The sequence below is a fragment of the Carassius carassius genome, chromosome 23 (assembly GCF_963082965.1).
Source record: "Carassius carassius chromosome 23, fCarCar2.1, whole genome shotgun sequence".
NCBI classification, from domain to species: Eukaryota; Metazoa; Chordata; class Actinopteri; order Cypriniformes; family Cyprinidae; genus Carassius; species Carassius carassius.
The window spans coordinates 13,987,543-14,003,610 of NC_081777.1; the positions used below are offsets into that span (position 1 = coordinate 13,987,543).

The 16,068-nt window shown below is 37.5% G+C and overlaps 2 protein-coding genes across 2 annotated transcripts; both read left to right on the forward strand.

The window, feature by feature from the left end:
* Positions 1 to 2,909: 2,909 nt before the first annotated feature.
* On the forward strand, positions 2,910 to 6,086 carry LOC132101359 (extracellular calcium-sensing receptor-like). Its single transcript, XM_059506252.1, has 7 exons — positions 2,910 to 2,956; positions 3,105 to 3,387; positions 3,472 to 3,995; positions 4,074 to 4,281; positions 4,430 to 4,635; positions 4,957 to 5,075; positions 5,185 to 6,086. The coding sequence occupies exons 1-7, from the start codon at positions 2,925 to 2,927 to the stop codon at positions 6,084 to 6,086; spliced, it is 2,274 nt and encodes a 757-aa protein (XP_059362235.1). The 5' UTR covers positions 2,910 to 2,924.
* A 557-nt stretch (positions 6,087 to 6,643) lies between these two features.
* LOC132101165 (vomeronasal type-2 receptor 1-like) lies at positions 6,644 to 16,019 on the forward strand. The gene is made up of 10 exons (XM_059505877.1): positions 6,644 to 6,693; positions 6,859 to 7,147; positions 7,331 to 8,146; positions 8,266 to 8,490; positions 8,792 to 8,918; positions 9,005 to 9,902; positions 11,416 to 11,710; positions 12,166 to 12,951; positions 14,713 to 14,836; positions 15,056 to 16,019. Exons 1-10 carry the CDS (start codon positions 6,644 to 6,646, stop codon positions 15,967 to 15,969), a joined length of 4,524 nt encoding a protein of 1,507 aa, XP_059361860.1. The 3' UTR covers positions 15,970 to 16,019.
* The last annotated feature ends 49 nt before the right edge of the window (positions 16,020 to 16,068 follow it).

The window sequence follows — 16,068 nt, forward strand, 5'->3', positions numbered from 1 at the left end:
GCATAAGGGTTAAAAAAATATATAATTTGCTAAGTTGGGATAACTTGATCAGTTATGTACATATTTGTCTACTGTTTAAGACTATACACAGCCCAACCTCACCACTAAAACAGTTTGTTAATATTAGAACAACTGCTCACCAATCTACAAGGGGTGGGGCAAGAGGGGTCTGTATTATTACTCTTAAAATTTGTAAATTCAGTCTGCAAGGGAATGGAATTCCATCGCATCAGTAATTAGAACATTACATACTTCAGGATTGTAAGGGAAACAGGTCAATTTAGCTCAAAGGGAATCATTTAAGATTTTAAAGGGAATTTGAACAGAATCACTGTTTCACGGCTGATCACTGAGACGCCCTGCGATTCACTGAACGAGCTGTTTAACATCAAATCTGCGCTGGATATTAATATCCAAACTATAATGAAAACACTATCAATTAGCACAGTAACAAGATCGGCAGTTTAAGACATTAACTTGTAAGCACAAAACACAAGATACTTCTCTTTTCAATATGAATAAGGCTTTATTAGATAAATCTAAGACATATAAACTAATCTAACAAATAAACGCATGCACTCACACATTCACACAAGTTGCAGGAAGATCGAAAGTTAGGGAAAGTTGAGTTTAAGAAAATGGAAATGTGGAATCCCAAGATAACAGCAATCTGTTAAATTGCATAGACATGAACAACCAACAATCACTTAATTAGCCCTCACATTGAGTTCCTCAATGAGGTTAAAATAGTTTAGATACACCAGTAAAGGTCAGAGTCTGGAGGTAAAGTTACTTGCGTCTCCTGTGTAAAGGGAGTCCCCTTTGTTGTCATTGAAAGGGGGTTTCCCGATGTCACTGATTGGCTGGAAGTTCAGTAGTCGCTGAAGTGACGTCTTGGGAAGCCCGTGGTTGGGCGTTGGCTGACGATGCAGAGTTGTGTGGCTGGTTGAAGTTGAACGGGCAGTCGAGGTCAGACTCGAAGACCGTCGTTACAAAACTTAACTCAGAACACGAAACTCTCAAACAGGAAAGAAAAGAAGTAAAGTTTGACGAGACTAGGTGGTGTTTCTTCTCATTGTGGCTAAGTAGCAGCAGGCGTGCAGGCCGAAGCACGCTGGAACCGCGCTCAAAGAACGCTTAAAGCATGGCTAAAAGCTAAAGCTAGGAAGCAAAGCTTCAAGCCAAAAGCTAAAAGCAGGCATGACTAATAGCAGAAGCAAGGCTAAAACTAAAAGCTAAAGCAGACATGACTGATAGCAAAAGCTTAACAAAAGCTAAAAGCAAGATTTTATGGTGTCCTGAGTATTTAAACTGGCCTGTTGGCCACACCTCAAATGTTGTCTTGACCATTCAGATATTGTCTTGGCTCGGGGGTATCATAAATCATATGTTATCTTATCAAGCATGTGGTCCGAATTTTCCCGCTCTTGCAGGGTCTAATTTTGGACATGATTCCTATAACAAGAATATGATACATTTGACAAATAACTGATGGTGATGACTGTTTCAAGCTAACAGATTCGAACACGTACACACTAAACATGAATATGTATCCTTAAGCTATCCAATAGTTATTAAAAGACATACACAATAAGTGATTATAACATGATAGTCAAATGTGTGGGTCACACATAAATTAATATTGAGTGAAGCGATGGACTGATATTCATTTATAAGTCTTTTTGAGTTCATTTTGGTCCATATATATGTAGAAAAGACAGTTTCTGTGTCATTATCTGACAAAGATTTTTGTGGAGACCAGAGGTTCCAAGCCCCCCCCCCCCCTTAGGAATTTCAGTCTGGTTCTGCAAGGTGGGGGAAGTGTTTAAGGATATTGTGTATAACTCTCATGGGTTTAGAAATTTTAACAAGAGCAAACAAGACTTAGTACTGAATATGGGTGAAGGATCTGATTAAATAGTCTGGGTGATGGGAAACAGGTGTGAGGGTAATTAATTCTTAGACAGGGGAGTGTTGGAAATGGAGTCAATAAGGAAAAGGTGATGAAGACTTCTAATGACATGTGGTAGAAACAAAAGGGACCAGACTCATGATGATGTCATTATTGTTTTGATTTTTTTTTTAAATCCAGTGTTTCAAAATAGCATTTAAAAATGACACTGGATATAATGATTGCTATTCATATCAGATAATGGTGGAAACGAAAACTTGGCTAGGCTATTTATAGGCAAATACTGTAGAACACAACAGTAACTGGATTAGACATTTGCATTGTTACCAACATAAACCATTTTTGTTTTTAACCCATTTACTATGTAAATGTGAATTCATGTTTAATTACAGGTATTGATGATTTCCCCTTTATGGTTGCAAATTATTTACAATTTGAGATTCAGTTGCTATAGATAGGATACTTCCATTGCATATTCCATTATTTATGGATATGGCATAAAAAAATGATGAAAGTACTAAATTTCCTGGGAAATAACAAAAAAATAAATATTAATCATTTTTAACCAAAACACTTTTGGAAGATTGTTTTATGTGTTTTCTTATTATTTCAATTTGTTTTATTTTGAAGAAAAAAAGTTACATAGAGTAGGTTTAATGTTTGGTGAGGGATAGTATTTCAATGAGGTTTTACATATTAATTTCTTTGCTGCATCTTGGGTGCTATTAAACTTCACGTGACCCAAGAAGAAGTCATACATAATGATATGCAAGTTAAGTAACTACATAAAACCTTGGAAGGTATAAACACCTCTTAGCTCTTTTTTGTAGAGCTTGACAAAACAATGATTTACATTTTGGTGTCTTTATTTCACCTTTCCAGTGCAGCTGTTACTTTAAACTGCTCCCCACAGGATGACTTTGAACTGCCAGTGTTCATGACTAGTGGAGACTTCACAATAGGAGGAATTTTTCCTTTACATTATAGAGTAGAGCTTCCTCCAACAGACTACATGAAGAGACCTTTAGCAGCACAGTGTCGAGGGTAAGGACATTAGTTATTTTCAGATAAATTCTGGGCAGTTTAATATTTTATAAACTGTTTAATTGTTATTCCATTTGCCAGAATACGAGATGTCGAACCAATTTTCTAAGCAATTTTACAAAGCTATTGTTTGTGAATTTAAATGCAGGTTTGATCCAAGAGCTTTCCGCTGGGCTCTCTCTATGAAGCTTGCAGTGGAGGAGATAAACAACAGAAAAGACCTCCTGTCAAATTATACACTGTCTTACAGAATTTTTGACTCCTGCTCCACTCCTGTGACTGCTCAGAAAGCAATCTTGGCAGTACTGAATGGAGGGGATGTTGTTCAGAGTTCTATGTGCTCTGGTTCCTTATTAGGATTAATAGGGGAATCTGGATCCTCACAGTCCATTGTTCTCTCCAGAACTGTGCAACCCTTCCAAATACCCATGGTGAATTTTTTTTTTTTTTTTTTTTGCATTCTCTTCTTTTTCTTCTTAATGGAATCTTATGGATTTCTATTTTCTGTTTTATAGATAAGCTATTTTTCAACCTGCTCTTGTCTAAGTAATCGGAAGCAGTTCCCAACATTTTTCAGAGTGGTTCCCAATGATGATTACCAGGTTAAAGCTATTGCACAACTCTTAAAGCGGTTTGATTGGACATGGGTTGGTGTGGTGACTGAAGACCATGACTATGGCAGGTTTGCTTTACAAGGCTTAAAGCGAGAAATTGAGAATACTAACATTTGTCTGGCCTATCATGAAATGATCCCTAAAGACTATACTCAGGAACGAGTCCTCAAGATTCTTAAAGTAATGAAGCAATCGACAGCTAAGGTGGTTGTTGTTTTTTCAGTAGAAGGGGAATTGTATCCTTTTTTAAGAGAGTTTGTGACTCAAAATATCACAGGAATTCAATGGATTGCAAGTGAGGCTTGGGTTACAGCTTCAATGTTAGCACAAATATATCCATTCTTAGATGGCACAATTGGGTTTGCAATACGTCAAGGCCACATCCCAGGTCTTCAGAATTACCTCAAAACGGTGACCCCAGAAATGTATCCTTCTAACCCTCAAGTTCAGGAGTTGTGGGATGCTCTCTATGGTTGTTCTCCCTCCACATCCAGATTGAACAGTCATTTGCCCTCCTGCACCGGAAAAGAACCTCTCAGACAAGAACACTCTGCCTTCATGAACACATCCAGCCCTCGTGTGTCCTACAATGTATATAAAGCAGTGTATGCCCTTGCTCATTCTCTACATAATCTCATTCACTGTAAACCTGGAAATGGACCGTTTGAGAATTTCTCATGTGCCAACCTCAACAATGTGTTTCCATGGCAGGTAAATCTGTTTTATGGTCTGATTTAAACTGGCTAATTATATTAAATGTTCAAATATTCTTCTTGAAAATGTTTTAAATGATGTTACCTTTTTTAATTGCAAATGTAATGGTGTCTCTGTTTCTCTTTTTTGAAAACATACTCCAAAGCTTCAAAATTATCTTGAGGATGTTTCATTCTCAATAGGTGGAGAAAATGTTAAATTTGATAATAATGGTGACTCAGTTCCATATTATGATTTGATAAACTGGCAAAGACACACAAGTGGAGATATTCAATTTGTTAAAGTGGGCCTCTATGATGGTGCTCAACATTCCGGGAGAGAACTGGTGATTGAGAAACAAGCCATTATGTGGTCTCACCAACATAACAAGGCAAGGTGTTGACTGTGCACTTCTCTGCCATCTGTTGTTCTAATAATATAACTGACACTACAGTATATAGTTCTTGTGCCCCTATTAACATACACTCAAATACACACATTTGTCCCACCAAGCCCCAAAGCTACCTGAAAAAAAAATAAATAAAAAATAGCGCGCAACGCAAAGGTTGAAATGTAGATTTAATTTAGTTAAAAGATGTTACTTGATACTTGTTACTTGAACAAACATTACTTGATAAAGAAAGTCTATCCATATATATATATATATATATATACTTTATTTTCATAGGTACCTGTCTCTGTGTGCAGTAATAGCTGTGCCCCAGGATTCAGGACTGCTGCCCGTCGTGGGCAACCTCTTTGCTGCTTTGACTGTGTTCCATGTGAGAGTGGAAAGATCAGTAATCAGACAGGTTTGTTTATATTGTCATTAATGTAACTTTAAATGCATTGACGTATTGTCATTATTATTATTATTATTTTGTTTATTTATCTGTTAGTTTTTTTTTTTTTTTTTTATAGATTCAATAGATTGTATGCCATGCCCTGAAGACTACTGGTCCAATGCAAATGGAACAGCGTGTGTCCCAAAAGTTGTTGAGTTTCTCTCATATGATGCAATGGGTATCACCCTGACTGTGATAGCTGTTGTTGGAGCCTTTCTGACTATCACAGTGTTGGTGATCTTTTTGTATAACAGAGGAACCCCTATAGTCCGTGTAAATAACTCAGAACTCAGTTTCTTCATCCTGATGTCCTTGACTCTGTGTTTTCTATGTGCTTTGGTGTTTATTGGGGAACCTACATCCTGGTCCTGCATGCTGCGACACACTGTCTTCAGCATCACTTTCTCTCTCTGCATCTCTTGCATCCTGGGCAAGACTTTAGTGGTGTTGGCAGCTTTTACAGCTACCCGACCTGGAAACAATATAATGAAATGGTTGAGCCCCACACAGCAGAGAATAATCATCTTCTGCTGCACTCTGGTTCAGGTGATCATATGTACTGCTTGGCTTACAATATCCCCTCCTTTCCCCTATAGAAACACTAAATATCAACAGTCCAAGATCATCCTGGATTGCAGTGTGGGGTCTGATCTGGCCTTCTGGTGTGTGCTGGGATATATTGGTCTTTTGGCCTGTGTCTGCTTTTTTCTTGCTTTTCTGGCCCGAAAGTTGCCAGGCAATTTTAATGAGGCCAAATACATCACCTTCAGCATGCTTATATTTTGTGCAGTGTGGCTAGCATTTGTACCTGCATACGTCAGCCAACCTGGTAAATTTACAACTGCTGTGGAGATTTTTGCTATTTTATCTTCTAGTTTTGGTCTCCTTCTGTGCTTATTTGCCCCTAAATGTTACATTATTCTACTCAAACCTGAGAAGAACACTAAGCAACATCTCATGGGAAAAGTAATGAAATGATATATAAGGTGTTTGAGACACTGAATAATAATAATTATTATTATTAATAATAATAATAATAAAGTATAGGAATATAGTTTAAATTAAAAAAGCTCTATGTTATGTTTACTCTAATGTGATATGTTCATATAGGTATACAGAGCAAACAAACAGCATGTATACATTCTTATATACAAATCATCTTTCTAATGAATACAATATGTATGACCATGGGTTGTGCTAGTGTTGTAAAAAGGAAGCATATTAATAAAGCATGTTTATAAATATGAGCATTTTGAATCCTACTGATGACATATGACTGTGATGCATAATGAGATGCAGTGAGACCTGTGTCTGGTATATATAACAGGGTGTCTAACCCACTGTAGTCATGCTAAGGGATGCAGGCATTTGAGAGCATGACTGTCCTGCTCCCATGGCTTCTGATTCATCATCTCAGTGCACTCACTCCGGGACATGCTTCAAAATGTGTCCTGCAGAATGATTTTGAGCCAGGACTTATGGCAAATGGAGATTATGTAATAGGTGGTATTTTTCCATTGCACTACAATCAGGAAATGCCAGACCTTAACTGTACTTACAAACCAGGGCCAGTTAAATGTAATGGGTGAGTAAAAAAAGTTTAATTAATGAATTTAATGAATTAATTTATTTATTTTTAAATGCATAGACAAACATCTTGAATATAAACATATTGATGTGTGTTTTGCTAGAAATATGTAAACCTGCTTGTTGCCCTTTATGTCCTTACCTCTGTTTTATTCATCTGTAGATTTGATCCAAGAGCTTTCCGCTGGGCCCTTACTATGAAACTTGCTGTAGAGGAAATAAACAAGCGAACCGATCTCCTGCCTAACTACAGTCTGGGCTACAAAATCTTTGACTCATGTGCATACCCTCTGACAGGGCAGGGATCAGCAGTAGCTGTTCTAAATGGGCCAAATGAGGAAAATAGCCCTATGTGTGAAGGTGCTGGTCCACTGCTTGCTATTATCGGAGAATCTGGGTCAGCTCAGTCTATTGTAGTTTCAAGAACTTTGAGTCCTTTCGGGATACCAATGGTGATTATAAAGTGAAACCTTATTTTTAAGTGCATAATGTTTCATGTGTGTGTGTGTGTGTTTTCAGTACTGGACAGTCTTATCAGTCTAACAGCCTTATCGACTGACAGTGAAACCTGTGCTCTAAAATCTAAGATTAAATCATATTCTTGTTACATAATTGTTTTCATTTTTTCTTGACAGATCAGTTATTTTTCATCCTGTGCCTGTTTGAGTGACAGGCGAGAATTCCCCACATTCTTCAGAGTCATCCCTAGTGATGCCTATCAAGTAAAGGCTATTGCAAAACTTTTGCTGCATTTTAAGTGGACCTGGGTAGGAGTGGTACGAGGAGATCATGAATATGGTCGCTTTGCTCTTCAGGGCTTACTGAAGGAGCTGGAGGGTACAGGAATATGTGTTGCTTATCAGGAGATGATTCCTCTCTTATATGAGCGTCAAAGAGCACTGGAAATCATTCATGTCATGAACCATTCCACTGCTCGGGTGGTAGTGGTTTTCTCAGCTGAAGGGGAGCTCACACCCTTCTTGAGAGACTACATGGAAAATAATGTCACTGGGATACAGTGGATTGCTAGTGAGGCATGGGTAACAGCCTCTGTGTTCACAGGAAGTGAATATTACCCTTTCTTGGGAGGGACCATAGGATTTGGTATACGACAGGGCCAAATCCCTGGGTTAAGAGAGTATCTCACAACAGTCAACCCAGATAGGTACCCCTCAAATACTCTGGTTCACGAGCTGTGGGGGGCTTTATATGGCTGCTCGTTCTCCAGTTCCAACTTGAATAATCATCTGCCCTCCTGTACAGGGAAGGAGACTCTAAGGGTGCAACACTCTGCCTATTTTAACACTTCCAGCCCCCGCATTTCCTATAATGTTTATAAAGGAGTGTATGCCATTGCTTATTCCTTGCACAATCTTATTCACTGCACACCTGGAAAAGGGCCATTTAGTAACTCCACATGTGCAAATTTGTTTAATGTCTACCCATGGCAGGTACTCAAAATAAACAGTGCTTAAATGTTTAATGTTAAAGTAACTGTGTACCAGGTTATGACTTGAACCATTGTAAACAAACTGTCTTGTTTTTATCTCTTTAACACAATATTTCACAGTTACAGCAGTATCTCCAAGAGGTTTCGTTCACTATTTCAGGAGAGACAGTGAAGTTTGACATGAAAGGCGATTCTATTCCATCTTATGACCTTATAAACTGGCAGAGGGGCTCAGCTGGAAATATTGAGTTTGTTAATGTGGGCATGTTTGATGGTGCACAAGAATCTGGCCAAGAACTGGTCATCCAGGACAAGGCTATCATGTGGCCTGGCCATCAGTCTGAGGCAAGCTGTTCTCACAGTGTATTTCAGTACATGAGATTCCATGTTCTGAAGTTCTGTAGGGTCAAATGGAGGTAAGTGTCTTAAAGAACTGCTCATCTGAAGATGGCAGTTCTGTCTATGGAAAGGAAATGCAAAAGGCTATAGTAATCTTTTTCTTTTTCAGTCTATGTCAAAGTATGTCACTTGCTCTTTAATTCAATCTGGTTTGTTGTCTAGTTTGTTTCTTGTCAAGTAATTATTTCAACCTTTGACTTGAAATATACATTAATACATTTCTAATTTATGTGGATCTGATGGCTAGCAGGTGCTGGTGTCTGTGTGTAGCAACAGCTGTGCTCCAGGATTCAGGAAAGCTGTCCGGCGTGGCCAGCCTTTGTGCTGCTTTGACTGTGTACCATGTGACAGTGGCAAAATCAGTAATAAGACAGGTTTGAGAACAACTTCAAAAATACAGAAATAAATCTCATTAAAAGTGATCTTAAACCACATTTTTATAATCTTTCCTTCTCTTTAGATTCAGTAGAATGTATGGCCTGTTCTGAAGATTACTGGTCAAATGCTGATGGAACAGTGTGTATTCCAAAAGTGGTCGAATTCCTGTCCCATGATGCAATGGGATTGACCCTAACAGTAATAGCTTTAGTTGGAGCGTGCCTAACTTTAGCTGTGTTTGCTGTATTTCTCTATTACAGAAACACTCCTGTAGTACGCATAAATAACTCAGAACTCAGTTTTTTCATTTTGTTATCACTGACTTTGTGTTTTCTATGTGCTTTGGTGTTTATTGGGGAACCTACATCCTGGTCCTGCATGCTGCGACACACTGTCTTCAGCATCAATTTCTCTCTCTGCATCTCCTGCATCCTTGGCAAGACTTTAGTGGTTTTGGCGGCTTTCACAGCTACAAGACCTGGAAACAATATAATGAAATGGTTGGCCCCCACACAGCAGAGAATAATCATCTTCTGCTGCACTCTGGTTCAGGTGATCATATGTACCGCCTGGCTTGTAGCATCCCCTCCTTTCCCCTATAGAAACACTAAATATCAACAGTCCAAGATCATCCTGGATTGCAGTGTGGGCTCTGATCTGGCCTTCTGGTGTGTGCTGGGATATATTGGCCTTTTGGCTTGTGTCTGTTTTTTTCTGGCTTTTCTGGCCCGGAAGTTGCCAGGCAATTTTAATGAAGCCAAATACATTACCTTCAGCATGCTTATATTTTGTGCAGTGTGGCTAGCATTTGTTCCTGCATATGTCAGTTCACCTGGTAAATTTACAACTGCTGTGGAAATTTTTGCCATTTTAGCATCTAGTTTTGGTCTCCTCTTCTGCTTGTTCACCCCCAAGGTTTATATAATTTTATTAAAGCCTCAGAAAAACACCAAACAACATCTAATGGGAAAAGACAAATAATACAATTCACCATGTTGTGAGCCCAGTACAAATGGAATGAAATATAAATAATCCTTAAAATACAAAATAAAAAAATATATATCTAAATTATCAAAACAGCAACAGTCATTAAATCAACACAGATTTATTTATCTATTTATTTTCATAAGTAGGATATCATATTCTCCTCATTTTAACTTAACAATAATGATGCTTGCAGTTCCGTTCAGTCCCACACATTTACAATTTACAGAGTGATTGTATAAAAGAAGAAGAAAAAAATATATTCATATGTAAACTGATATTTCCTACTGACACACTACAGCAAAAGATATAAATAACTGACTTAAAACCATTTTTTTAGCTGGTGAAAATACTATTTGATGTTATTTTTTAAATAGTGCCACATAATTTGCAAAAATATAACTACAATTTCAGAGTGTATTCACAAATTATTTGTTTCATTAAACCAAATGTATAATATTTCATCAATTAATACAAAATTGACCACATATTTATATTCAAATCACTAAAATTAGAAGAAAAGACATGAAGGGAATCAAACAGGCAACCCAAACACCATATGAGGGTTAGGTTCTTATTGTACCATTCATACAAACTGAGACATTATACAAAGGCCAAACTCAATTCCACATCTTTACTGGGACAGTACATCCATGCTCTTTAATAATAACAACAATAATAATAATAATAATTCAGGAATAATATATATATATATATATATATTGCAGGGTGCAGAATATGACCTATTTGTCAGAGTTGAATAAGACTGTAAACTTGTAAAAAGTAGTACAGTGACAGAAATATATATTAAAATGCATTTGAAATGTAACACATTTTTCCACAGATTGACAGGGAGTGGAATGATTTATTATGAACCTTATGATTTATTGTAATTATAACTGAGTATTAAAATATATTAACCACACCCTCTTACGTGTTTTTTTCCTTACAAATTCATTGTCACAGAAAACAATAGTGGCTATTTAAACATGGTGTAATGCTCACCTGATAAACTTGGGGAGCTCGCTATTCCAGCAGGAGACATGCATGTTTCACTCATAACAGTACTTTGCATTGCCAGGCTTTGTCCTACTGTGTGTGGAGTTAATTTTGGCACCTGCATCCTGCAAGGCAACCCTCAGGTCCCTGCACTCTTCAAGAACGGAGACTTGGTTATTGGGGGGGTTTTCTCCATTCATGACTATCTGAGGACAGAGAAGCACACATACACTAGACAGCCACAACCACTAGAGTGCAGTGGGAGGTTAGCATATACATGTAGGAAGAGATATTTTTAGCGTGATACTGCATATACAGTATATAACCGGTTCAAAGTTTGTGAAAATTTACAATGATCTGTTGTTTGTAATCTTATGAAATGATTATGAAAAATGGGATATGCAATTGTTTTCATGTTGCCATATATTTAATGTATTATATAATATCAAATATATTTAATGTTTATATATGTAATATACGTTACATATTTTTTTCCATCTATTTCAACAGTGTGGGTTTTAGAGAGATGCGCTTTGTTCGTGCCTTTGAATTTGCCATCGAGGAGATCAATAACAGCTCTGATGTCCTACCTGGCATCATTATAGGGTATCATATTTATGACTCTTGTGCCTCTGTGCCAATGGCAGTCAAGGTAGCCTTTCAGCTTGCCAATGGACTAGATCTAATATTTAAAGACACTGACTCCTGTACAAAGTCTGCAGCTGTTACAGCAGTAGTAGCAGAATCTGGCTCCACACCATCAATAAGCATTTCAAGACTTTTTGGTCCATTTGGAATTCCACAGGTGTGGGTTCAATATGACTAATGTTTTGTTTGTTTGTTTGATTGTTTGATTTATTGTTTGATTCCCAGGGAACACATGTTAGGTATAAAAAAATGCACTGTAAGTCGCTTTGGATAAAAGCATCTGCTAAATGCATTTAAAATTTAATTTAATATGTTTTATTTCCTTTCATCATAGATAGATAGATAGATAGATAGATGTTTTTGGACTTACATTATAGTATTGGTCTGAAGAACACGTGAGAGAAAATAAAATTTAAAGTACAAATATAGTCACGCACCATAACCAAAATCGTTTATTTAAGGCACCTGTAAAAATAACTTTTAAGAATAGCGCAGAAAGAACGTAAATATGCGTCATGTGGACTGCGCCTTAGAATGTAGCGTTTGTAATTAACTTTGGTGTTTTGTTATGGGTTGCTTACGTTTCCCCTTTCCTTTCACGGTGCACAATAGGTGAGTCATTACGCAACATGTGCGTGTCTCAGTGACAAACGGCAGTATCCTACTTTCTTCAGGACCATCCCCAGTGATCACCATCAAGCGGCAGCACTGGCACGGATGGTCAAGCACTTCGGATGGACGTGGATCGGAGCTGTGCGCAGTGATTCGGACTACGGGAACAATGGCATGGCATCATTCCTGAAAGCTGCGGAGCAGGAGGGAATCTGCGTGGAGTATTCTGAGGCCTACTACAGGACCCAGCCGCGCAGCAAACTAAAAAGAGTCGCGGATGTCATTCGCAGATCAATGGCTCGTGTAATAGTTGCCTTCCTGGCCTCAGGTGATATGAGAATGCTTTTAGAAGAGCTGAGCCAGCAGCCTCCTCCCCCGATGCAGTGGATTGGCAGCGAGGCGTGGGTTACAGATCCAGAAATGCTGCGGTTTAATTTGTGTATCGGTGCTGTAGGCTTTGGAATCCCGCGGTCAGTTATCCCGGGGTTTCGTAATTTTCTACTTGACCTGTCTCCACAACAAGCACTGAAATTTCCCCTGCTGACAGAATTCTGGGAAAGCTCATTCAGCTGTAGTCTAAAACGGCAGACAGGTTCTTCTACTGGTATGCCAGCGTGTGATGGCACAGAAAACCTGCGCACTTTACAGAACCCGTACACAGACACTTCCCAGTTGCGGATCACTAACATGGTGTACAAAGCCACATACGCTATAGCGCATGCCCTCGATGCTGTTGTCTGTAACAAAAAACATTGTGACAAAAACGTGAAAGTTGAACCACAGCAGGTAAATATTTCTTGGTTGTTCTCAAACTGATTTTTAAACATAGAGATAATGTTGTAATCTAATTAAACGTTTCTTCATGTGTCTTTTTGTGTAAAATTAGGATTTTTTATCAGGCTCCTATATTTATGTTCAGTTATTTCACTTTAATAGCCTGGAAAAGGACCTGCACATTGCCATTAAAGTAAAATGACTCAAATCCTAATTTTAGATGAAAATTTCAGATGGCATTTTCAGATGAACTCTTCATATATATATATATATATTAGTGCTGTCAATCGATTAAAAACTTTTACTAGATTAATCACACATTTTTTCTGTGATTAATCGCAATTAATCGCAATAAAAAAAGAAATGTTTTTGTACGTTTTTAACATATTTTTTAATGTAATAATTTCACAGTTAATCAAATTAATGTAGAAACAACATAAAGACAGTATAGTTTAAATAGTTGTTTAAATGGCATCTTTTTATGAATGAAGGCCAGTATTACTGATATTAATACAGTTACTGGTTTTTTTTTTATTTTTTACATTTATTATTAGGGTTCAAAAATATAACAGTTTTTAATTTAAGTAAACTTAAAACAATGCTAACATAAACCCATAATAAATGTCATGTTTACTCCTGCCCTTCCTGTCTTAACAGTTAGGAAATATACAGAAATTTAATAAAGTTATCAAAGTTATATGCAGTCTGCACTGCATAAACTATAAATTAAATAGTTAATCCTTATTAAAGCTACAAAAGTTATTTAGTCAAGAGCAGCGAGTCATTTTCTCTGTTCCCTTTGTTCTTTAACTTTACTGACAGGAAGCTTTATTGGCTGCTGTCCCTTTAAGAGCAGACAGACACGCGGATCTCACCGTTTATATACTGTCTATGGATCTCGCCTCATTCTCTCACAACTCTTTTTGTTCATTTTAGACTTTATATAAATCATTTAAGATTGCTCTTATGAGGATAATCGACAAAACTGGCACTTTGGGATGTTTATTGTTAGTTCAAGCTCTTAAGAGAACTGGATTCTGGCGCCCTGTCTATGCATTGTGTGTGTGTGTGTGTGTGTGTGTGTGTGTGTGTGTGTGTGTGTGTGTGTACGTGTGTATGTGTCACATAAGGGCATTCACAGACAGCGCATTCTCTTTTGTCTTGCCGCGCTTGAAATGTTTAAAAGCATTTAAATGAATAAGAGCGTGATCATATTAAGCTAGCCAACGGATGGCAGAAAATACGGATGCTGCGTTAATTGCGTTAAATATTTTGACACGTTAAACCAGACAAAAATTAATCGCATGCGTTAACGCGTTAACGTTGACAGCACTAATGTATATATATATATATATATATATATATATATATATATATATATATATATATATACATACACTCACATAAATACACACACACACACACACACACACACACACACAAATCCATCTTGATTTTGTTTGTCCCTCCTGTAGGTTTTTGATAAGCTTAAGCAAGTAAACTTCACTCAAAATAATTATCACATTTCGTTTGACACCAATGGAGACCCTGTGGCAACCTATGAACTTGTGAATTGGCAGCTTCAGGGAGACGGTTCAATTGATTTTGTGACAGTGGGCCATTATGATTCATCTCAACCTAAAGGCCAAGAATTCAGCCTGAGTAAAGCTATTATTTGGAACGATGGAAAAGAAATGGTATACAATGTTTTATGTTTCTATGTAACTGTGAATAGGCCTATATATGAATCATGTGTGTACTTGTCACCCACAGGTGCCTGTGTCTGTGTGCAGTGATAGCTGTCTTCCAGGTACGAGGAAGGCTGTACAAAAAGGAAAACCTGTCTGCTGTTATGACTGCATTAACTGTGCTGAAGGAGAGATCAGCAATGAGACAGGTGCTGTTTTTTTATTTTATTTTATTTTATTTTTTTATAGGCTTAAAGCAACCCTTCTCCACCAAGCCATTTCTCTATCAATTTTACATTTTCACAATCCATCACAGGGGTAAAACATCTATGTGTAATTTAACACTAAGCCATTTATCAATCAATTTTAGATTTTCACAATCCATCACAGGGCTAAAACGTCTATGTGTAATTTATTCAATTTTCCAGATTCTGTAGATTGCTATCCATGCCATCCTGAGTACTGGCCCAACAAAGAAAAGGACAAATGTCTTCCAAAAACAGTGGAGTTTCTTGCCTGGGATGAGATCCTCAGTATCATCCTCAGTGTTTTCTCTTTAGCCGGAGCTTTAGTAGCTTTGAGCATGGCTTTAGTTTTCTACAAAAACAGGACCTCTCCGATAGTAAAAGCCAACAACTCAGAGCTGAGCTTCCTACTGCTTTTCTCACTGGCTCTGTGTTTTCTCTGTTCACTTACTTTCATTGGTCGGCCCACTGAGTGGTCCTGTATGTTGCGTCACACAGCATTTGGAATCACTTTTGTCCTCTGTATCTCCTGTGTTCTGGGGAAAACAATAGTGGTGTTAATGGCTTTCAGGGCAAAACTTCCAGGAAGTAATGTTATGAAATGGTTTGGACCTCCTCAACAGAGACTCAGTGTTTTGGGTTTCACTCTTGTACAGGTACTTATATGTGTGCTTTGGTTAACAATATCCCCCCCGTTTCCTTACAACAATATGCAACACTACAAAGAAAAGATAATTCTAGAATGTGGTTTAGGATCAGCAATAGGTTTCTGGGCTGTACTGGGTTATATTGGTCTCTTAGCTTTCTTTTGCTTTGTTTTAGCTTTTCTTGCCAGAAAGCTGCCTGATAACTTCAATGAGGCTAAGTTCATCACATTCAGTATGCTCATCTTCTGTGCTGTATGGATCACATTTGTTCCAGCTTATGTTAGCTCTCCTGGGAAATTTACTGTAGCTGTGGAGATATTTGCCATTTTAGCCTCAAGCTTTGGTCTGATTCTCTGTATTTTCGCTCCTAAGTGTTTTATTTTAGTTTTTAGACCAGAGCAAAATACCAAAAAACATTTAATGTGTAAAGTACAATCAAAAGCCCTCTGAAACGCACACACACAGCTTTCATGCCAACAGTTTAATTTATAAGATTTTATTAATTTTTATTTTTTATTTTTTTTATTAATTTTATATTTTTATTTTATT

What these genes read in the sequence shown, in the direction of transcription:
- LOC132101359 (XM_059506252.1), top strand. Translation starts at nt 2,925, where the DNA reads ATGAAGAGACCTTTAGCAGCACAGTGTCGAGG. An exon ending in ACAATGTGTTTCCATGGCAG is followed by an intron (nt 4,282 to 4,429) that starts GTAAATCTGTTT and finishes CATACTCCAAAG; the next exon opens with CTTCAAAATTATCTTGAGGA. An exon ending in GAGAAACAAGCCATTATGTG is followed by an intron (nt 4,636 to 4,956) that starts GTCTCACCAACA and finishes TTCATAGGTACC; the next exon opens with TGTCTCTGTGTGCAGTAATA.
- LOC132101165 (XM_059505877.1), top strand. Translation starts at nt 6,644, where the DNA reads ATGCCAGACCTTAACTGTACTTACAAACCAGGGCCAGTTAAATGTAAT. An exon ending in GGCCTGGCCATCAGTCTGAG is followed by an intron (nt 8,491 to 8,791) that starts GCAAGCTGTTCT and finishes TCTGATGGCTAG; the next exon opens with CAGGTGCTGGTGTCTGTGTG. An exon ending in GTCCATTTGGAATTCCACAG is followed by an intron (nt 11,711 to 12,165) that starts GTGTGGGTTCAA and finishes GGTGCACAATAG; the next exon opens with GTGAGTCATTACGCAACATG.